Below are 22,303 nucleotides of genomic sequence, written 5' to 3' on the forward strand. Positions count from 1 at the left end.
AAATTGAGACAGAGAGGTCAAGGAAGGGAAGGGAAGTGTCAGAGATGGACCATGTGAAAATGATGGAGGGGTGGAAATTGGAAGCAAAATTAATAAATTTTTCCTGGTTCCGACGAGAGCATGAAGCAGCACCGAAGTAATCATCGATGTACCGGAGGAAGAGTTGTGGGAGGGGGCTGTGAAACGCTTAGCGAGGTCCTGAGGTGGTGGAAGCGACCAGACATCCAACTACCGCCCCTCAATCGACTACATCATGTCCTCCACCGCCCTCCTAAACCCCCGCTGACCTGCGCTACGGCCCTTTGACCTTTCACCCCAGCCTCCTCACCTTCTCATACGTGATGTCATCGAACAGCTGGCTGATGTTCTCAATGGTGGACACTTCCTGTTGCTTCGGGGACAGCGGGTGGGAATTGGCCAAGGCGTCAGAGGTCAGGGCGGCCACCAGACTTCTCCCTACGAACACCGGGTCCTAACGAGACAATGGCAAGAGGATTATTTGAACTACCGCCCCCCCCCAGCCCGGGCAGCGGTGCTGAGGCAAGTAGGCCACAGGCTTGACGTCAAGGCTCGAGGGCTGTTTTCTCTCTCTCTCTGAGTCAGAAGGTTGTGGGTTTGGAACCCACTCCAGCCCATAATCCAGGCCGACACTCACGGTGCCCGCACTGTCGGAGGGTCAGTACTGAGGGAGTGCCGCACTGTCGGAGAGTCAGTGCTGAGGGAGAGCCGCACTGTCGGAGGGTCAGTACTGAGGGAGCGCCGCACTGTCGGAGGGTCAGTACTGAGGGAGCGCCGCACTGTCGGAGGGTCAGTACTGAGGGAGCGCCGCACTGTCGGAGGGTCAGTACTGAGGGAGCGCCGCACTGTCGGAGGGTCAGTACTGAGGGAGCGCCGCACTGTCGGAGGGTCAGTACTGAGGGAGCGCCGCACTGTCGGAGGGTCAGTACTGAGGGAGCGCCGCACTGTCGGAGGGTCAGTGCTGAGGGAGTGCCGCACTGTCGGAGGGTCAGTGCTGAGGGAGTGCCGCACTGTCGGAGGGTCAGTACTGAGGGAGCGCCGCACTGTCGGAGGGTCAGTACTGAGAGAGTGCCGCACTGTTGGAGGTGCCGTCTTTCAGGATGAGATGTTAAACTGAGGGCCCCGTCTGCCACCTTGGGTGGACCTGAAAGAACCAACGACCACAACTGGAAACAGAGCTGGGCGGGGGGTGGTGGCGGGAGGAGGGAGCAGGGTTCGGGGATGCTGGGCGAGTTCTCCCCGGTGTCCTGGGGCCCAATATTTATCCCTCACCCAACATCACTGAAGAGAAACAGACGACCTGAGTGACGATCGCATTGCTGCTTGTGGGAGCTTGCTGTGCACAAAATGGCCGCCACCTTGCCGACATTACAACAAGTGACCGCAATTCAAAACAAAGCCCTTCACCGGGGGCGGGGGGGGGGCTCCTGAGGCAGTGTCGGGCGCTAGAGAAATGCACATCCTTCTGTCATTCGGAGGTTGACACATCTGGAGCCAGATGTGTTTGGCCTGATGCGCTTTTTAAAAAAAACGTTAAATTTCCACTCCGAATCCAACCACACACGTTTTGGGGAAAGTCAGGGTGAGGCTGAGGAAAATAAACAATTGTTAAATTGGACACACGAGGGGGAAGGAGAGGCATAAAGAACAGTTAACAGTCCCAGGACCTCGAGATCAGGCTGTTAAAGTGACACTGGAGGTCGTTGCCTTTAGGATTACAGATGCTAAACCCTTTATAAATCCCTGGTTAAGCCCCAGCAGGAGCACTGTGTCCGATTCCGGGCTCCCCCTGCACTTTAGGGAAGGATGTCGAGGGTCTCGGAGAGGGTGGGGAGGGAGATTGACCCCGAATGGGACCAGGGATGAGGGGACTTCAGTCATTGTGGGAGAGACTGGGAGAAGCTGGGATTGTTCTCCTTAGAGCGGAGAAGGTTAAGGGGGGAGATTGAATCGAGACGTTCAAAATCAGGAAGGGGGTTTGGACAGAGTCAATAAGGAGAAACTGTTTCCACTGGCAGGAGGGTCGGTAACCAGAGGGGGACACAGATTGAAGAGAATCGGGGAAAGAACCAGAGGGGGAGATGAGGAGAATTTGTTTTTTATTTACACAGCGAGTTGTTGTGATCTGGAAGGCGCTGCCTGAAAGGGTGGTGGAAGCAGATTCAATAGGAACTTTCAAAAGGGGGGGAATCGGATAAATACTTGAAGGGGAAACATTTGCAGGGATATTGGCGGGGGTGGGGGGGGGGAAGAGCCGGTTGTGGGGGGGGAGAGTGGGAACTAATTGGACAGATCGTTCCAAGAGCCGGCACAGGGACGATGGGCCGAATGGTCTCCTGCTGGCCTGATGTTGATCCTTCCACACATAATAATGTCAGGGACGTGGTACGGTGCTCGATATTATATCCTGTACTCACCTCATCCCATTCGGGGTTAATGAAGTTGTTCCCCTGGTAACTGAAGTAAGTGGCGACCCCCTCATTCAGCCAGATGTCGTTCCACCATTTCATTGTCACCAGGTTCCCAAACCACTGCAAAACAACACAGAGCGGCCAATGGGAACGCAGCATTTCAACCTCAGACAATCATTGGGAATCGATGCTACCAAGGAGGTGATTGGGTTAAGGAAGAGGGAGCTTTACTCTGTATCTAACCCCGTGCTGTACCTACCCTGGGAGTGTTTGATGGGGACAGTGTAGAGGGAGCTTTACACTGTATCTAACCCCGTGCTGTACCTGTCCTGGGAGTGTTTGATGGGGGACAGTGTAGAGGGAGCTTTACTCTGTATCTCACCCCGTGTTGTACCTGTCCTGGGAGTGTTTGATGGGGACCGTGTAGAGGGAGCTTTACTCTGTAACTAACCCCGTGATGTACCTGTCCTGGGAGTGTTTGATGGGTACGGTGTAGAGGGAGCTTTACTCTGTATCTAACCCCGTGCTGTACCTGCCCTGGGAGTGTTTGATGGGGACAGTGTAGAGGGAGCTTTACTCTGTATCTAACCCCGTGCTGTACCTGTCCTGGGAGTGTTTGATGGGGACAGTGTAGAGGGAGCTTTACTCTGTATCTAACCCCGTGCTGTACCTGTCCTGGGAATGTTTGATGGGGACAGTGTAGAGGGAGCTTTACTCTGTATCTAACCACGTGCTGTACCTGCCCTGGGAGTGTTTGATGGGGACAGTGTAGAGGGAGCTTTACTCTGTATCTAACCCCGTGCTGTACCTGTCCTGGGAGTGTTTGATGGGGACAGTGTAGAGGGAGCTTTACTCTGTATCTAACCCCGTGCTGTACCTGCCCTGGGAGTGTTTGATGGGGACAGTGTAGAGGGAGCTTTACTCTGTATCTAATCCCGTGCTGTACCTGTCCTGGGAGTGTTTGATGGGGACAGTGCAGAGGGAGCTTTACTCTGTATCTAACCCCGTACTGTACCTGTCCTGGGAGTGTTTGATGGGGACAGTGGAGAGGGAGCTTTACTCTGTATCTAACCCCGTACTGTACCTGTCCTGGGAGTGTTTGATGGGGACAGTGGAGAGGGAGCTTTACTCTGTATCTAACCCCGTGCTGTACCTGTCCTGGGAGTGTTTGATGGGGACTGTGTAGAGGGAGCTTTACTCTGTATCTAACCCCGTGCTGTACCTGTCCTGGGAGTGTTTGATGGGGACAGTGTAGAGGGATATTTACTCCGTGGGAAAATTTTCCCCCTGTCAGGGGGAAGTGCAGGACCGGGCGTGGGCAGGGTGTCACCGATTGGCACCCCCGATTGGTGGCGCGCTGCCATTTTACGTGGGCGGGTCAATTAAGGCCCGCCCAGCGTGATGTCCACCAGGAAGCGCTGTACTCTCTCTGTGTAGGCGGGGAGTGGGGGTTGGGAGGTTCCCTCAGCCGGGAGTGCGTGTTTGCCGCATGCGCGCGATAGAGTGTACAGGTCTCCCTGAGGCTAAGTGCTGCCTCAGGGAGATTGTCTCCATATTAAAAATTGTTAAACAAATGATAGAAATGTTTCCCTGACATGTCCCCTCGTGTGACACTGTCACGTGAGTTGGTGCATGTCCATAACTTTTACTGAAACCTTCAGTTAAATATTTAAATACCCTCACGACACCCCACCCCGCCTGTGGATGAGGTTTCATGTTTATTCCGAAACCCGCCAGGGCTCCCGGCCTGCCCGACAACCTTAAGGATGGACGGGCAGGTCCAGTAATGATGTCAATGACCTCAATAGGCTGCGGACCGGTCAGCGGGCGCGGAGCTGATTGGGTAGTACCCCCGCCAACCTGAAACTGGAAATGACCCGGGGCAACGTCAGGAGATCCACCCGACATCATCCTGCGTAATCTCACATATCAGCGAGAGGCCCCGCCCCCAATTACTAACCCAGCCCCACCCCCAATCACTAACCCAGCCCCGCCCCAATCACTAACCCAGCACCGCCCCCAATCACTAACCCAGCCCCGCCCCCACTCACTAACCCAGCCCCGCCCCCACTCACTAACCCAGCCCCGCCCCCAATCACTAACCCAGCCCCGCCCCCAATCACTAACCCAGCCCCGCCCCTGCTGGCTAATCCAGCCCCGCCCCCAATCACTAACCCAGCCCCGCCCCCAATCACTAACCCAGCCCCGCCCCTGCTGGCTAACCCAGCCCCGCCCCCAATCACTAACCCAGCCCCGCCCCCAATCACTAACCCAGCCCCGCCCCCACTCACTAGCCCAGCCCCGCCCCCACTCGCTAATCCAGCCCGCCCCCAATCACTAACCCAGCCCCGCCCCCACTCACTAACCCAGCCCCGCCCCCACTCACTAACCCAGCCCCGCCCCCACTCACTAACCCAGCCCCGCCCCAATCACTAACCCAGCCCCGCCCCAATCACTAACCCAGCCCCGCCCCCAATCACTAACCCAGCCCCGCCCCCAATCACTAACCCAGCCCCGCCCCCAATCACTAACCCAGCCCCGCCCCCAATCACTAACCCAGCCCCACCCCCAATCACTAACCCAGCCCCGCCCCCACTCACTAACCCAGCCCCGCCCCCGCTCACTAATCCAGCCCCGCCCCCACTCACTAACCCAGCCCCGCCCCCGCTCACTAACCCAGCCCCGCCCCCGCTCACTAACCCAGCCCCGCCCCCACTCACTAACCCAGCCCTGCCCCCACTCACTAATCCAGCCCCGCCCCGCTCACTAACCCAGCCCCGCCCCCACTCACTAACCCAGCCCCCGCCCCGCTCACTAACCCAGCCCCGCCCCCACTCACTAACCCAGCCCCGCCCCCCCTCACTAACCCAGCCCCGCCCCCGCTCACTAACCCAGCCCCGCCCCCACTCACTAACCCAGCCCCGCCCCCGCTCACTAATCCAGCCCCGCCCCCACTCACTAATCCAGCCCCGCCCCCACTCACTACCCAGCCCCGCCCCCACTCACTAACCCAGCCCCGCCCCCACTCACTAACCCAGCCCCGCCCCCACTCACTAACCCAGCCCCGCCCCCACTCACTAACCCAGCCCCGCCCCCACTCACTAACCCAGCCCCGCCCCCACTCACTAACCCAGCCCCGCCCCCACTCACTAACCCAGCCCCGCCCCCACTCACTAACCCAGCCCCGCTCCCGCTCACTAATCCAGCCCCGCCCCCACTCACTAACCCAGCCCCACTCCCGCTCAATAAACCAGCCCCACCCCCACTCCCGCTGGCTAATCCAGCCCCACCCCCAATCACTAACCCAGCCCCGCCCCCACTCATTAACCCAGCCCCACCCCCACTCACTAACCCAGCCCCGCCCCCGCTGGCTAATCCAGCCCCACCCCCAGTCACTAACCCAGCCCCGCTCCCACCAAATAACCCAGCCCCACCACCACTCATTAACCCAGCCCCGCCCCCGCTGGCTAATCCAGCCCCGCCCCCGCTGGCTAATCCAGCCCCGCCCCCGCTGGCTAATCTAGCCCCGCCCCCACTCGCTAATCCAGCCCCACCCCCAATCACTAACCCAGCCCCGCCCCCACTCATTAACCCAGCCCCACCACCACTCATTAACCCAGCCCCGCCCCCGCTGGCTCATCCAGCCCCGCCCCCGCTGGGTCATCCAGCCCCGCCCCCGCTCGCGAATCGAGCCACGCCCCCACTGGCTAATCCAGCCCCGCCCCCGCTGGCTCATCTAGCCCCACCCCCGCTCGTGAATCGAGCCCCGCCCCCGTTGGCTAATCCGGCCCCACCCCGCTCACCAACTGGAAGATCCTCCCCTCTACCTAATCCATGCTGACTATTGTATGGGCTTCCACACCAGACAATCCAAACCACCACTCCTGGTGCCAGTGCTGAGGGAGTGCCGCACTGTCGGAGGGTCAGTACTGAGGGAGTGCCGCACTGTCGGAGGGTCAGTACTGAGGGAGTGCCGCACTGTCGGAGGGTCAGTACTGAGGGAGTGCCGCACTGTCGGAGGGTCAGTACTGAGGGAGTGCCGCACTGTCGGAGGGTCAGTGCTGAGGGAGTGCCGCACTGTCGGAGGGTCAGTACTGAGGGAGCGCCGCACTGTCGGAGGGTCAGTACTGAGGGAGCGCCGCACTGTCGGAGGGTCAGTACTGAGGGAGCGCCGCACTGTCGGAGGGTCAGTACTGAGTGAGCGCCGCACTGTCGGAGGGTCAGTACTGAGGGAGTGCCGCACTGTCGGAGGGTCAGTACTGAGTGAGCGCCGCACTGTCGGAGGGTCAGTACTGAGGGAGAGCCGCACTGTCGGAGGGTCAGTACTGAGGGAGCGCCGCACTGTCGGAGGGTCAGTACTGAGGGAGCGCCGCACTGTCGGAGGGTCAGTACTGAGGGAGCGCCGCACTGTCGGAGGGTCAGTACTGAGAGAGCGCCGCACTGTCGGAGGGTCAGTACTGAGGGAGCGCCGCACTGTCGGAGGGTCAGTACTGAGGGAGCGCCGCACTGTCGGAGGGTCAGTACTGAGGGAGCGCCGCACTGTCGGAGGGTCAGTACTGAGAGAGCGCCGCACTGTCGGAGGGTCAGTACTGAGGGAGCACCGCACTGTCAGATGTGACATTAAACTGAGACCCTTGTGTGCCACACTTAGGGAGACATATGAGAACGCACTGCCCCCAATTGGAAGCTGATCGGGGGCGGTGGGCGGAGGGGGGTTGGGTAACAGGTAGTATCGGGCAGTCCCCCCACAGTCCTTGGGCACAGCATTTACCCCTCACCGAACATCACTGGAAAAGAACAGATCATGCAGGCCACAATCGTATTTCTGTTTGTGGGAGCTTCCTGTGTGTAAATTGGCTGCTGCCTTTGCCACATTACAGCAGCAACTGCACCTTCAGAGAGAAATAAAGGACCTCATTGGCCTCAATCTGCTTCGGGACAATCTGTGCACGTGTCGGGCGCTAGAGGAATGCAAGGAAGTCGGTAACAAAATGATGGAGTGAGTTTGCATCTGTTAAAGGGTAACTCACCACATCCTGCTCAGCAGCTTCTGATACCAGTGCAAGTCCCGCCAAGAGGCGTGAGTCAATCTGGGTAAGTCAGGACTCACCTGGTGGGACAGCTCATGGGCAAGGACCAATATCATGTTTTGCTGACTCCCCTCTGAGTCCTCCTTCGGGTCGTAGAGCAGGTTGATCTCCCTGAAGATGATCATCCCCCAGTTCTCCATACCCCCGCTCTCGAAACTTGGAACTGCAACCAGGTCTACAGAGGAGGGCAAACAAGCGGTCAGTCACAACGCCTCTCGGTGGGCCGCACTCTCTCTCCCTCGCTCCCTCTCTCTTTCCCTCTCTCTCCCTCTCTCTCTCTCCCTTGATCTCTCTCTCTCTCTCTCCCCCTCTCCCTCCCTCTCCCTCTCTCTCCCTCTCTCTCCCTCTCTCTCCCTCTCTGTCTCTGTCTCTCTCTCTGTCTCTCTCTCTCTCTCTGTCTCTCTCTCTCTCTCTGTCTCTGTCTCTCCCTCTCTCTCCCTCTTGCCCTCTCTCTCTCTCCCTCTCTTTCTCTCTCTCTCTCTGTCTCTGTCTCTGTCTCTCCCTCTTTCTCTCTCTCTCTCCTCTCTCCCTTTCTCCCTCTCTGTCTCTCTCTCTGTCTCTGTCTCTCTCTCTGTCTCTGTCTCTCTCTCTGTCTCTCTCTCTCTTTCCCTCTCTCTCTCTCTCCCTCTCTCCCTGTCTCTCTCTCTCTCTCTCTCTCTCCCTCACCCTCTCTCTCTCTCTCTCTCTCTCGCCCTCTCTCTCGCCCTCTCTCTCTCTGTCTCTCTCTCTCCCCTGTCTCTCTCTCTCCCTCTCCCCTGTCTCTCTCTCTCCTCTCTCCCTGTCTCTCTCTCTCTCTCTCTCCCTCTCTCTCTCTCTCTCCCTCTCCTCTCGCCCTCCTCTCGCCCTCCCTCTCGCCCTCTCTCTCGCCCTCTCTCTCTCTGTCTCTCTCTCTCTCTCCCTCTCTCTCTCTCTCTCTCTGTCTCTCTGTCTCTGTCTCTCCCTCTCTCTCTCTCTCTCTCTCTCTCTCTCTCTCTCTCTCTCTCTCTCTCTCTCTCTCCCTCTCTCTCTCTCTCTCTATTTCACCTCCCAGTCAGAATTTCGAAGGTTCGATTCCCCCCACCACCCACCACCCCCATTTCGGAAACCCGAGCTCCATCATCCAGGCCGACACTCCCGGTGCCAGAACCAAGGGAGTGCCGCCCTGTCGGAGGTGCCGTTTTTCGAATGGGACATTTAAACCGAGGCCCCGGACGCCCACTCAGGTGGATGGAAAGATCCCACAGACACTGCAAAACAGAGGGGGATCCCTCCCCAGGGTCCAGGGGCCAGTATTTAGCCCTCAAACAACATCACGACTGAGCTAAACTGGGCATTCAACTGGTAGCTGTGTGCGGGATCTTACTGTGTACAATATGGTTTTGCCAACATAACACCAGTCATTGCACATCACCAGTAATCCATTGGAGATGGGATGTTGGGATAACATGGAAGATGGTACAAAAAGCATTGCAGTGGGAGCTTTACTCTGTATCTAACCCCGTGCTGTACCTGTCCTGGGAATGTTTGATGGGGACAGTGCAGAGGGAGCTTTACTCTGTATCTAAACCCGTGCTGTACCTGTCCTGGGACTGTTTGATGGGTATGGTGTAGAGGGAGCTTTACTCTGTATCTAACCCCGTGCTGTACCTGTCCTGGGAGTGTTTGATGAGGACAGTGTAGTGGGAGCTTTACTCTGTATCTAACCCCGTGCTGTACCTGTCCTGGGAGTGTTTGATGGGGACAGTGTAGAGGGAGCTTTACTCTGTATCTAACCCCGTGCAGTACCTGTCCTGGGAGTGTTTGATGGGGTCGGTGTAGAGGGAGCTTTACTCTGTATCTAACCGCGTGCTGTACCTGTCCTGGGAGTGTTTGATGGGGTCGGTGTAGAGGGAGCTTTACTCTGTATCTAACCCCGTGCTGTACCTGTCCTGGGAGTGTTTGATGGGGACGGTGTAGAGGGAGCTTTACTCTGTATCTAACCCAGTGCTGTACCTGCCCTGGGAGTGTTTGATAGGGACAGTGTAGAGGGAGCTTTACTCTGTATCTAACCCCGTGCTGTACCTGTCCTGTGAGTGTTTGATGGGGACAGTGTAGAGGGAGCTTTACTCTGTATCTAACCCCGTGCTGTACCTGTCCTGGGAGTGTTTGATGGGGACAGTGTAGAGGGAGCTTTACTCTGTATCTAACCCCGTGCTGTACCTGTCCTGGGAGTGTTTGATGGGGACAGTGTAGAGGGATCTTTACTCTGTATCTAACCCCGTGCTGTACCTGTCCTGGGAGTGTTTGATGGGGACAGTGTAGAGGGAGCTTTACTCTGTATCTAACCCCGTGCTGTACCTGTCCTGGGAGTGTTTGATGGGGACAGTATAGAGGGAGCTTTACTCTGTATCTAACCCCGTGCTGTACCTGTCCGGGGAGTGTTTGATGGGGGCAGTGTAGAGGGAGCTTTACTCTGTATCTAACCCCGTGCTGTACCTGTCCTGGGAATGTTTGATGGGGACAGTGCAGAGGGAGCTTTACTCTGTATCTAAACCCGTGCTGTACCTGTCCTGGGACTGTTTGATGGGTACGGTGTAGAGGGAGCTTTACTCTGTATCTAACCCCGTGCTGTACCTGTCCTGGGAGTGTTTGATGGGGACAGTGTAAAGGGAGCTTTACTCTGTATCTAACCCCGTCCTGTACCTGTCCTGGGAGTGTTTGATGGGGACGGTGTAGAGGGAGCTTTACTCTGTATCTAACCCAGTGCTGTACCTGCCCTGGGAGTGTTTGATAGGGACAGTGTAGAGGGAGCTTTACTCTGTATCTAACCCCGTGCTGTACCTGTCCTGGGAGTGTTTGATGGGGACAGTGTAGAGGGAGCTTTACTCTGTATCTAACTCCATGCTGTACCTGTCCTGGGGGTGTTTGATAGGGACAGTGTAGAGGGAGCTTTACTCTGTATCTAACCCCGTGCTGTACCTGTCCTGGGAGTGTTTGATGGGGACGGTGTCGAGGGAGCTTTATTCTGTATCTAACCCCGTGCTGTATCTGTCCTGGGAGTGTTTGATGGGGACAGTGTAGAGGGAGCTTTACTCTGTATCTAACCCCATGCTGTACCTGTCCTGGGAGTGTTTGATGGGGACAGTGTAGAGGGAGCTTTACTCTGTATCTAACCCCGTGCTGTACCTGTCCTGGGAGTGTTTGAGGGGGACTGTGTAGAGGGAGCTTTACTCTGTATCTAACCCCGTGCTGTACCTGTCCTGGGAGTGTTTGATGGGGACAGTGTAGAGGGAGCTCCTCCTGTAACACTGTGATTGTCGACAGCTCCCACTTCACCTACCTAACTTTGTCAGTGGGTAGAATATTTCGTATTTCTGCTCGTAAAATTCAAGAAGTTGTGCAGCAGCCTTTAGAGCGAAGTCTCCCTGCCCGGCGTCTATCAGCTCCTTGCGACCCCAAACCTTAAACTACAACACAAAACAAATGGTTATAAAATCTCCCTGGAGGAGGAGTAAATGTCTCAAGAACTCACCCCCCCCCACCCCCACGCACCCCTGCACTCCCCCGCTCCCCTCCCCCGCTCCCCTCCCCCGCCCACCTCCCTCACCCACATTTGATCTCTCAAAATGACACAAGACAAAGGAGGCCATTCGGCCCATCGTGTCTGTGTCAGCTCTTTGAATGATCTATCCAATTAGTCCCCGCTCCTCCCTCCCCCAGCTCTTTCCCCCCATATCCCTGCAAATGTTCCCCCTTCCAGTATTTATCCGATTCCCCCCCCTTTTGAAAGTTCCTATTGAATCTGCTTCCACCGCCCTTTCAGGCAGCGCCTTCCAGATCCCAACAACTCGCTGTGTAAATAAAAAACAAATTCTCCTCATCTCCCCCTCTGGTTCTTTCCCCGATTCTCTTCAATCTGTGTCCCCCTCTGGTTACCGACCCTCCTGCCCAGTGGAAACAGTTTCTCCTTATTTAATCTGTCCAAAACCCCTTCCTGATTTTGAACGTCTCGATTCAATCTCCCCCTTAACCTTCTCCGCTCTAAGGAGAACAATCCCAGCTTCTCCCAGCCTCTCCACATGAACTGAAGTCCCTCATCCCTGGTCCCATTCGGGGTAAATCTCCCTCCGCACCCTCTCCGAGGCCCTTGACATCCTTCCCAAAGTGCGGGGGCCAGGAATCGGAGGCAATGGCCGGAATTTTCCAACCCCTCGGAAAATCCGGTTACTGCCAATGCGAACAGAGGGAAGGATCGATGGCCCGGCTATGGGGGGAGCCCGCCACAGCGTTGTGGGGTAGGGGGAGGGGGTCTGGAAAATTCCGGCCAATATTCCAGCTGAGGCCTAACCAGGTTTCCCATAGATTAAAAAACAGAAAATGCTGGGAAAACTCAGGCAGCGTCTGGGGAGAGAGAAACAGAGTTAATGTTTTGCCGTAACTTCCCAGTTTTTGTCGATGTTCCCGATGGTGGGGGGAGTCCAGAACCAGGGGGTCACAGTCTGAGGATACGGGGTCGACCATTTCGGACTGAGATGAGGAGAAATTTCTTCACCCAGAGAGTGGGGAGCCTGTGGAATTCGCGACCACAGAAAGTAGTCGAGACCAAAACATTGTGTGTTTTCCAGAAGGGGTTAGATATAGTTCTTGGGGGCGAAAGGGGTCAAAGGGTATGGGGGAGAAAGCGGGGGAGCAGGCTATTGAGTTGGATGATCAGCCAATGATCATAATGAATGGCGGAGCAGGCTCGAGGGGCCGAATGGCCTTCTCCTGCTCCTAGTTTCTCTGTCCTTTGATTGCGTGCTACCGTTTTCAGATATAACGTTGACGCCATCGCGGTTACTCCTGTGCAGGATTCTCAGCGTTGTGCAGGCAGTCAGAGTCTCGCGTGAAGAAGCATTATCGCCAGCAAGGACCAGTTGGACTGAGTGGGTTTTCAACCCCAGTGGGATTCACCTCCCATCGCAGCCAGTTAATAGGTTCGTTAAACGGACTTAAGTTATATTGTCAGAGCTGTGAGTGGTGCGGTGTGATAGGACTGTACCAGGTTAGTTATTAAGTCTCACTGTTTGGTCTCTCGATTGGTTCGTGGGCTCAGAACGCCAATGATGAGACGGAACCATCTGCCGATCCCTGGTTACCTCTGAGGGGAGGCAATGGCTTAGAAACATAGAAACTAGGAGCAGGAGTAGGCCATTCGGCCCTTCGAGCCTGCTACGCCATTCATTATGATCATTGGCTGATCATCCAACTCAATAGCCTGCTCCCCCGCTTTCTCCCCATACCCTTTCGCCCCAAGAGTTATATCTAACCCCTTCTGGAAAACATGCAATGTTTTGGTCTCAACTACTTTCTGTGGTAACGAATTCCACAGGCTCCCCACTCTCTGGCTGAAGAAATTTCTCCTCACCCCAGTCCTAGGTGGTCTACCTCATATCAGGACGTCGCGGTATTGTTGCTAGACAGGGTAATACCCTGGGGACCCGGGTTCGAATCCTACCACAGCAGATGGTGGAATTTGAGTTCAATAGAAAAAACAAATCGGAGTTACAAGTTTGATGATGATCCTGAAACTGCTGCTGATTATTGTTTTAAAAAAAAAAACCCCTATAGGTTCACTAATCCCCGTTTAGGGAGGGAAATCTGCCGGCCTTACCCGGTCTGGCCTACACGTGACTCCAGACCCCAAAGCCCTGTGGTTGGTCTCAACAAGGCGCAGTCAGGGATGGGCAATAAGTGCTGTCCTAGCCAGCGACGCCCACATCCCGTGAATGAATTTTTTTTAAAAAGTCAAATAAGGTTACTGGTTTCACCAGCGAATGTCGATGACCAGTTTCCTTAATGTGTAATTGTAATATCACCAAATTTTAATTAATATATTTAGCGTGAGATTGGCCAGTGTTGCCTGTAGGACATTGGCAGGGGCCACAGGTCAGTCACTTTATCCTGGCTGGCTTTACTCTGTGTGTTAGGTCAGAGTGACATTACCAGACTAGTTTGTAATTAAACATTGCTGAGTTATCTAACTGTGACATTACCAGCTTAGTATTCAAAGTAACGTTACCAGGTTAGCAATATTCTCAGCGTGACATTACCAGGTTAACTAATTAACTTCCATTGCTTGTTTAGCTAATCAATCCAGTGCGCTTTTACCAGGTTGGCGTAAAGTAATTACCAGGTTACTAAATAGATTTTTTTATCAGGTTATCAGGCCCCCTATCTCAGGAAGGATGTGCTGTCCCTGGAGAGGGTCCAGAGGAGGTTCACGAGAACGATCCCAGGAATGAAAGGCTTAACATATGAGGAACGTTTTGAGGACTCTGGGTCTATACTCGATGGAGTTTAGAAGGATGAGGGGGGATCTGATTGAAACTTACAGAATACTGAAAGGCCTGGATAGAGTGGGACGTGGGGAAGATATTTCCATTAGTAGGAGACACTAGGACCCGAGGGCACAGACTCAGAGTAAAGGGAAGACCTTTTAGAACAGAGATGAGGAGAAACTTCTTTAGCCAGAGAGTGGTGAATCTATGGAATTCATTGCCACAGAAGGCTGTGGAGGCCAGGTCATTGAGTGTATTTAAGACCGAGATAGATAGGTTCTTGATTGGTAAGGGGATCAAAGGTTACGGGAAGAAGGCGGGAGAATGGGGTTGAGAAACTTATCAGCCATGACTGAATGGCGGAGCAGACTCGATGGGCCGAATGGCCTAATTTCTGCTCCTGTGTCTTATGGTCTTATGGTTAACTAATTAACTTGCTTCACTGGGCTCGTTAATAGATTCGATGTGACATTGTGGCATTGTCAGGTTAGTTAATCGAGTTATGTGGCCTTCCCAGGTTAACCAGTTGACTTGCATTACTAGGTGAGCTAGTAGATTCAGTGTGATATTGGCGAGTTCGGGCGGAATCGCTTGGTCCCCTTGGCGTTGGGCGTCAGGGTGGGTGGGAGGGGACAATATGGCGAGGGGACCGTTGTGAAGCCAGACTGCGATTGTCTGCTCCCTCCGTCAGTGAGGAGGTACACAAGCACGTGCTTGGGGGGGCCTGGGGGTGGTGGGTGGTGGTGATTGGTGAGGGGGAAGCAGCCAACGCACCTGGCAAAGTCTGCCAGGAGCGGGCATTCGTCCGCGGCTGAGACTGTTCAGCAGCAGCTCCATTGACGCGCTTGGAGCTGGGCCTCTCAAGCTTCTCTCCCCGCTCGAGCAACGGAAAATCCACGAAAGTGACCCCCCCACCCAAATACTTCAGAACCTTTCACCCCACCTCGGGCACAGACTGCAAACGAAGGTGTGTTTTAGGTGGCAGCAGAGCCTTGGGGCCTACCCTGGGGAAAGGTGGACATGGCGCAGTCACTGGTGGAGGCGCTCAGAGCTCCTTTGCAACATCTTTACTCGGGTTTGGACCGGTATCCATTCTAGTTCACGCTAACAGCCCCTGTGCGGGTTAGGAGAATGCCTGTGCCTGAGCTGAGAGCACAGCCTGCAGTCCCAATGGGCAAAGCTGCCGCCAATCGGTCAGGCGGAGTGGGGCGGAAGTGGGTGGGGGTTTTGGACAGTCAATGAGGGCACTGCACACTGGCCATCCACGTGGTGGCCAAGACTCTCCGGGATGTGTGAGGGGACCTTCCTAGGAAAGAGCTTTTCCTAGGACACATTTGCTCACCCACGCGTCTCTCTCTCTCCTTGATCCTGCAGGAGGGGAACACCAGGGGCATGGAGCCTGGTGATTTAACAGGATGTGCCTCATGGCTGACAGGGAGCAGAGAAGAAGGAGAGAGCGGCGGAGGTGCCTGGCTTGACAAAGAGAGATCACCGCCCTCCGGATGAAGGGGTGGCTGTACACGCAGCTGAAGATCCACACTGAGCCGTCACTGGTCGGCGCCTAGCGACACCCAGGGTCTATAGACGCCACCTGGTCATTCCTGCAGATGACCGAGAACCAGTGTTACCATCGACTGCACATGTCCAGGGACCTGGTGACTCACAAATGCCACCTGCTGCAGGACTTGGGTGCCAAGGGGACATGGAGGGCATCCAGTGCCAGTGGCTGTGAAAGTGACCACGGCGCCCAATTTCTCCTTCCAGGACCCCACAGGTGACCTATGTGGGATCTTGCAATCTGTGCACAAGTGTATCCGGGAGGTCACCGACACCCATCTTCGCGAAGACATGGAATTTTGTGCATTTCTCCCGGGATCAGGAGAGCCCAGAAGCTAGAGCGCTGGGATTGGCCTAGATCTGGGATTTTCCACCGGTGCCCGGTGCCATTGACTGCACTCATGGGGCGCTTAGATCTCCGTGGCAACAGGCGGTCAACGACATCAACCCCCAAGGGCTTTCACTCGCTGAATGTGGTGTGTGACCACCACAAACACATCCGACAGGGTCTGCGCACGGTTCCCAGGGAGTGTCCACCGCTCCCACGTCCTTAGAGCAAAGGATGGGCATTTTGACATTGCGGTTCAGGTGCCGCGACAGGTCCTGCAATAACAGTCCCCCGAGCGTGGAGCACGTCATCGTCACTGGCTGCACACGCTCCCCAACCTCGGGCTGCAATGTGTGGGGGGAGGGCCTGGCTGAGGAGGAGATGGAAGAGCAGCACATCTCCTCCGATGAGGAGGGTGTCGAAGGGGATGAGGGTGAGGAGGCCCTTGAGGGCGAGGATGCTGGCGATGAGGCCACCGCACTGGCCCAGATGAGGCAGGCCCGCTCGGGAGACCCTCATAGTCGCAGGATTGGTGGAGGATGATGAGGAGAGACGCTGAGGACAGTCCTGACATCCTCACCTTGCACCTGTGAACGTTGGACTCCTGTGTGGCTGGTGACAGCGCACAGACTCTCAGTGCTCAGGCTCCTGTCATGGAGACGCAGCGGAGGCCCCAATAGTCACTAGATCGCAGGAGGATGATGACAACATGCAGTGAGGACACTCCATAGATCTTCACACAGCCTCTGAGGATGTCTGACTCCTATCTGGCCAAGGGCAGCTCGCTTGTGCTCTGTGATCAGGGTCGTATCGTGGAGACGCAGCCATGAAATTTTAAAAGCATCTGATCCTTTGCCCGCCTTCAGTGCCTGACCCCTTTCAGGAGCACAGGGTCACTGGGCACAGATGCTGGTGAGATGGGGGCCAGCCCCACCTTAAAGGTGCTGAGAGCACACAGAGAGAATGAGGGAACTCTGTGATGCCTGCCCACTACATTCTGGCAGCAATGACCAGCACCAGCGAGGTGCAGGCATCAATAATGTGTCCAGGGAGTGTGAGGCCGGACCATCACTGTTGTCTGAAGGTTACACACTTCACAGGGAAGAGGCCCTGGACTGAGACACCTGCCTTTATCTTGTGCAGAAAGGTTTCACGTCTGAGTGACACGAACACTGCTCATCAGAACAAGGAGCTATAGGCAAGGGGACATTCTTGGGAGTATATTTACAATAGTGAACGTTATGTACAAGTGATTAACACCCGTGCCCAGGCTGTGCAACTGCATCTTCTTAACCTTCCTAACCCTGCCGCTACGTCTTGGTGCTCCCTCGACATCCACAGTGGAGGTGGAGGCAGCCCGCTGACTGCTACGCCCTATCTCTGATGACTTTGGCGGGTGTCCTCTGGAGGCCCTTGTCCTGGAGGGCCCCGGCCTGCTTTCAGGGTCCTGCTACACCCTCCTTGGCCTGTGGAGCTGGAGCTGCGGGGGGGGACACAGGAAGAGAGGATTTAGATGGGCCGGACATTCCCGGAGTCACTTGGGGTGGATGGCCCCGGGGCGTTGACCCTCCCCATGGGTGCCTGAGGGCCCCTGGCTGACTCCTCAAGGAGAAGGGGTAGCTGGAGTGAGATCGAGCTGCCCTGCACCCCTCTCACGTTGGCACTGTTGCAGGCCGACTGTGGTCATTGTTTACCGTAGCTGATTTCTCCTCTTCCATTCCAGTCCAGGCACAATACCAACGGCCTGTAGTGAAATCTAGGTTTGGTTCCTCAGATACAGAGGCCGCAGCCAACAAATATCTCTGCCTACTGGTGTTTCTTAGGCTGGGTCTTGTTCCTTCATTAGTCAGGATGGCTCCCCCCCTCAGCACCAGAAATGTACCCTATCAAATCTCCTCCTCAGGAACCTCAGAGACCAGGGCATCTTTTAAACCATTGTCCTCACTAATGGTTTCTGATGGCGAGGCCATTGTCAAACAATGGGCTCCAAATGCCGCCCATTGACATGCCCCCCAAGATAAAATAAGGTAAAATAAAATCACACCCATTCTCTGGGTTTCAACACTGGAGTCGAAAAGTCTGCAAAAAGTATTATGAAACCAGTTTTGTTAAATTATTTGGAGGAAGGCAGCCACTAACCACAGGAAGGCCGACTCTTTTTGCATTTTAATGACTTTTCAAAGTTAAGTCCAGAAAGGTCGTTTGCATTTGGATGACTTTGTCAGGCGTGCCAATTAGTTCAGGGGGGTCTTGTAGTTCCATGTGTATTGGCAGGAAAGAAAAGGTCACCTGACCTCTCAACTCCATTTTGCTCTCAAATAAAAGGTCTCTTTCAAGTTTATACTTCATAAGTCCATATTGCACGAGAGTGTGACAAGGTTAACTAATTAATTTACCGCACCAAGTTCGTCAATGGTTTGACATTTACCATGTTAATGTACAAAGTAACATTACCAGGTTAGTAAATAGATTCCACGTGGCATTATCAAGTGAACTAATTAGCTTGCATTACCAGGCTAGTAAATCGATCTTTTGTGGCATTACCATTTAACTCATTAACTTGGGATTGAATCTATTAATTTAATCTGTCATCAGTTTAGTTGGTAGATTCAACGTGGCATCACCAGATTTAATATGTAATGTAACAAAACCAAGTTAGTTAATAGGTTCAGTGTGGCATTACCATGTGACATAGAACATAGAACCAGACTATTACCGTAACTCCACGATGAGTCTGTTCAATAAACCGGAACTCGGATATGACACAGGCCAGGAGATACGATGACATCTTTAATGTGCGTTCAAAGGTTGTTACAATCCACATCTGTCCATGAATCCGCATCTCCGACGTCCCTGCAATTGGACAGAACAACGGAGAGTATTCACAGGTGACGGGCAAACACAGGTAGACAGGGTTGTAAAGAAAGCTTTTGGCATACTGGCCTTCATAAATCAAAGTATTGAGTATAGGAGTTGGGATGTTATGGTGAGGTTGTATAAGACATTGGTGAGGCCAACTTTGGAGTATTGTGTGCAGTTCTGGTCGCCTAACTACAGGAAGGATCTCAGTAAGATTGAGAGAGCGCAGAGAAGATTTACTAGGACGTTGCCGGGTCTTCAGGTGTTGAGTTACAGGGAAAGATTAAACAGGTTAGGACTTTATTCCTTGGAGTGTAGAAGAATGAGGGGAGATTTGATAGAAGTTTACAAAATTGTGAGGGGTATAAACAGAGTAAATGCGAGTAGGCTCTTTCCACTTAGATTAGGAGCGATAAACACGAGAGGACGTGGCTTTAGGGTGAAAGGGGAAAGGTTTAGGGGGAACATTAGGGGGAACTTCTTCACTCAGAGAGCGGTGAGAGTGTGGAACGAGCTACCATCTGACGTGGTAAATGCGGGCTCACTCTTAAGTTTTAAGAATAAATTGGATAGATACTTGGATGGGAGAGGTCTGGAGGGTTATGGACTAGGTGCAGGTCAATGGGACTAGCGGAATAATATTTCGGCACAGACTAGAAGGGCCGAATGGCATGTTTTCTGTGCTGTAGTGTTCTATGGTTCTATGGTTCTAAAGAAGAAGGGGAGGAAGGGTGGTAGTGAAGGGGTGACGAGGAGGAGTGGAGGGGAGAAGTGAGGGGTTGGGGGGTGGGGTGACAGGGGAACGAGGAAGGGGGGAACAGAAATAGGATGAAAGGGATTGTCTGGGCATGTGACTCAGGCCGGGATTTTCCTGCCCTCGCCAGGGGCGGGAGCGGAAATTTTGGGGAGCGGCCAAAAGCCCGTTGGCTTTGGAAAGGCCGGGACTGGAAAGTTGTGGCCTCAGTGTCCGCTCCTGTGTAGGTACAGTGCGCACAGGGTGTCAAAGAGGTTGGCCTGGATTTTGGAGCACGGTAAAGTTTCCTTAGTGTACAAGGGATAGGGAGAGACAATGTAGATTTGATGGTCCGGTTCTGAAGAACATGTGGGGACAGAGGGACCTTGGAGGGTTCATGCACATCGATCGTTGAAGATAGCAGGACACAGGCAACTACAGGCCTGTCAGTTTGGCCTCAGTGGCAGGGAAACTTCTGGAAGCGATCGTGCAGGATAATATCCATAGTCCCAGAGACAAGTGCAGGATAATTGAGGAAAGCCAGCATGGGTTCATCGAGGGAAAGTCGTGTTTAACTAACTTACTGGAGTTCTTTTGGAGGAGGTAACAGAGAAGGTTGATAAAGGAAACGCTGTTGACGTAGTGTATAAGGATTTTCAAAAGGCATTTGATACAGGGCCACACAACAGACTGGAGCAACATTCTAGCTCATGGAATAAAAGGGAAAGTAGACACTTGGATAAGAAATCGGCTGAGTGACAGGAAACAGAGAGAGGTGATAAATGGTTGTTTTTCAGATCGGAGGAAGGTTTGTAGTGGAGTTCCCCAGGGGTCAGTGTTGGGACCCTTGCCCTTCCTTATATATATTAGTGTCCTGGACTGTGGTGTGCAGGGCATGGTTTCAGGATTTGCAGAATATACGAGGATCGGGAATGTTGTCAGCTGTGATGGGGATAAGTCTTGAACTTCAAAAGGACCATAAACATGTTGGTGGATTGGGCAGATGAAGTTCAATGCGGAGAAGTGTGAGGTGATTCATTTTGGCAGGAAGAATATGGAGAGACAGTATAAAATAAATGGAGAGACTCTAAAGGAGGTGGAGGAACAGAGGGACCTCGGTGTATATGTACATAGATCATTGAAGATGGCAGAGCATGTTGAGAGAGCGGTTACTAAAGCATCTAGTATCTTAGGCTTTATTAATAGGGGCATTGAGTACAAGAGTAAGGAGGTCATGCTGAACTTGTATCAGACACTAGTTAGGCCTCATCTGGAGTACTGCATCCAGTTCTGGGCACCATACCTGAGGAAGGATGTGAAGGCGTTGGAGAGAGTACAGAGGAGATTCACAAGAATGATTCCCGGGATGAAGAACTGTAGCTATGAGGATAGGTTGGAGAGGTTGGGACTGTTTTCCTTGGAGAAAAGGAGGCTGAGGGGAGACTTGATCAACGTATTCAAGATCCTGCGAGGTATGGACAGGGTAAATGGTGAGAAACTGTTCCTACTGAAGAGAGCATCAAGAACGAGAGGGTCCCAGGTACAGAATAATTGGCAAAAGGAGTAAATGTGATGTGAGGAAATGTTTTTCACCCAGAGGGTGGTTGGAGTCTGGAACAAACTTCCCGAGAGGGTGGTGGAGGCAGGTTCGATTGCGGTATTGAAAAGGGAATTGGATTGCTACCTGAAAAGAGAGAATGTGCAGGGTTATGGGGATAAGGCAGGGGAGTGGGACTAGGCTGAATGCTCTTTCAGGGAGCCAGCGCAGACTCGATGGGCCGAATGGCCTCCTTCTGCACTGTAAAGATTCTGTGATATTGAGAGGGAGGTTAGCAAAGCGTACGGGATCTTGGGCTTCATAAACAGCGACATTGAGTACAGGAACAAGGGAGTTATGCTGAACCTTTATAAAGCTCTGGGCCTCTGTGTCCAGTTCTGGTCGCCACACTTTAGGGAGGATGTGAGGGTCCGTGAGAGGGTGCGGAGGGGGATTTACCAGAACGGGTCCAGGGATGAGGGGGTTTTAGCGACAGGGTTCGGTCGGAGAAGCTGGGATTGTTCCCCTTTGGAGCGAAGGAGATCGCGAGGGGGGGATTTGATCGAGGTGGACAAGATGGTGACAGGTTTGGATTAGGGAGAGAAAGAAAAGCTCTTCCCATTGGCTGATGGTACAAGGACTGGGAGGGGGGAGGGCACAGATTTAAGGTTTTGGGCAGGGGGTGGGGTGGGGATGTGAGGAAGAAATTATTTACGCAGCGAGAGGTGATGACCTGGAACTCGCTGCCCACGATGGGGGAGGTGGGAGCAGAGACGATGAACGATTTCAAAAAGAAATTGGACGGGCACTTGGGGGAATAAACTCGCAGGGGGACGGGGAGAGAGAGGGGGGGAATGGGGCTGACAGGATTGGTGTACAGGGAGTCGGCATGAATTTGATGAGCCAAATGGCCTCTTTCTGTGTTGTAACAATTCTGATTCACTTCTGCCTGTTAATGTATGATATGTGCGTGTGCACATGCATGTGTGTGTGTGTGTGCGTGTGTTTGTGTGCGTGTGCGTGCACGTGTAGTGTGTGTGCATATGCGTGTTGTGTGCTTGTGTGCATGTGTGTGGTGTGCATTTGTTTGTGTGGTGTGTGTGTTGTGTACATGTGTTATTGTGTGTGTGTGCATGTGCGTGTGTGTGCTTATGTGTGCGTGCGCGAGTATGCATGTGTGTGTGCGCGTGCACGCACACGTACATGTGTGTGGTCTGTGCATGTGTGTGGTCTGTGCATGTGTGTGGTCTGTGCATGTGTGTGGTTTGCGTGTTTGTTGTGTGCGTGTGTGGTGTGTGCATGTGTGTGGTGTGCATTTGTGTTATGTGCATGTGTGTTTGTGAGTGTGTGTGCATGTGTGTGGGGTGTGTGCACACGCATGTGTGAGTGCGTGTGTGTGTGTGTATCTGTGTGTATGTGTGTGTGTCTCAATGTCAGTTCCTGTATATCAGGTATTTGGTCTCCATTGCAGAAAGAATGGGTCAGTCACATG

The 22,303-nt window shown here is 53.8% G+C and overlaps 1 protein-coding gene across 1 annotated transcript in view; it reads right to left on the reverse strand.

Moving 5' to 3' along the window:
* Nucleotides 1-328: 328 nt before the first annotated feature.
* LOC144676665 (aminopeptidase Ey-like) overlaps nt 329-22,303 on the reverse strand; it is a gene marked incomplete at its 3' end in the record, with an annotated part of 42,744 nt that continues 20,769 nt past the window's right edge. Inside the window, exons 4-8 of the mRNA XM_078537034.1 lie at nt 18,399-18,535; nt 10,818-10,944; nt 7,540-7,694; nt 2,436-2,549; nt 329-472 (exon numbers count right to left, since the gene is read on the reverse strand). Of these exons, the coding sequence (XP_078393160.1) occupies nt 329-472; nt 2,436-2,549; nt 7,540-7,694; nt 10,818-10,944; nt 18,399-18,535 (677 nt within the window). The remainder of the gene's footprint in view (nt 473-2,435; nt 2,550-7,539; nt 7,695-10,817; nt 10,945-18,398; nt 18,536-22,303) is intronic.

The sequence above is a fragment of the Cetorhinus maximus genome, unplaced genomic scaffold, assembly GCF_964194155.1.
Source record: "Cetorhinus maximus unplaced genomic scaffold, sCetMax3.hap1.1 HAP1_SCAFFOLD_1807, whole genome shotgun sequence".
Classification (NCBI taxonomy): Eukaryota; Metazoa; Chordata; class Chondrichthyes; order Lamniformes; family Cetorhinidae; genus Cetorhinus; species Cetorhinus maximus.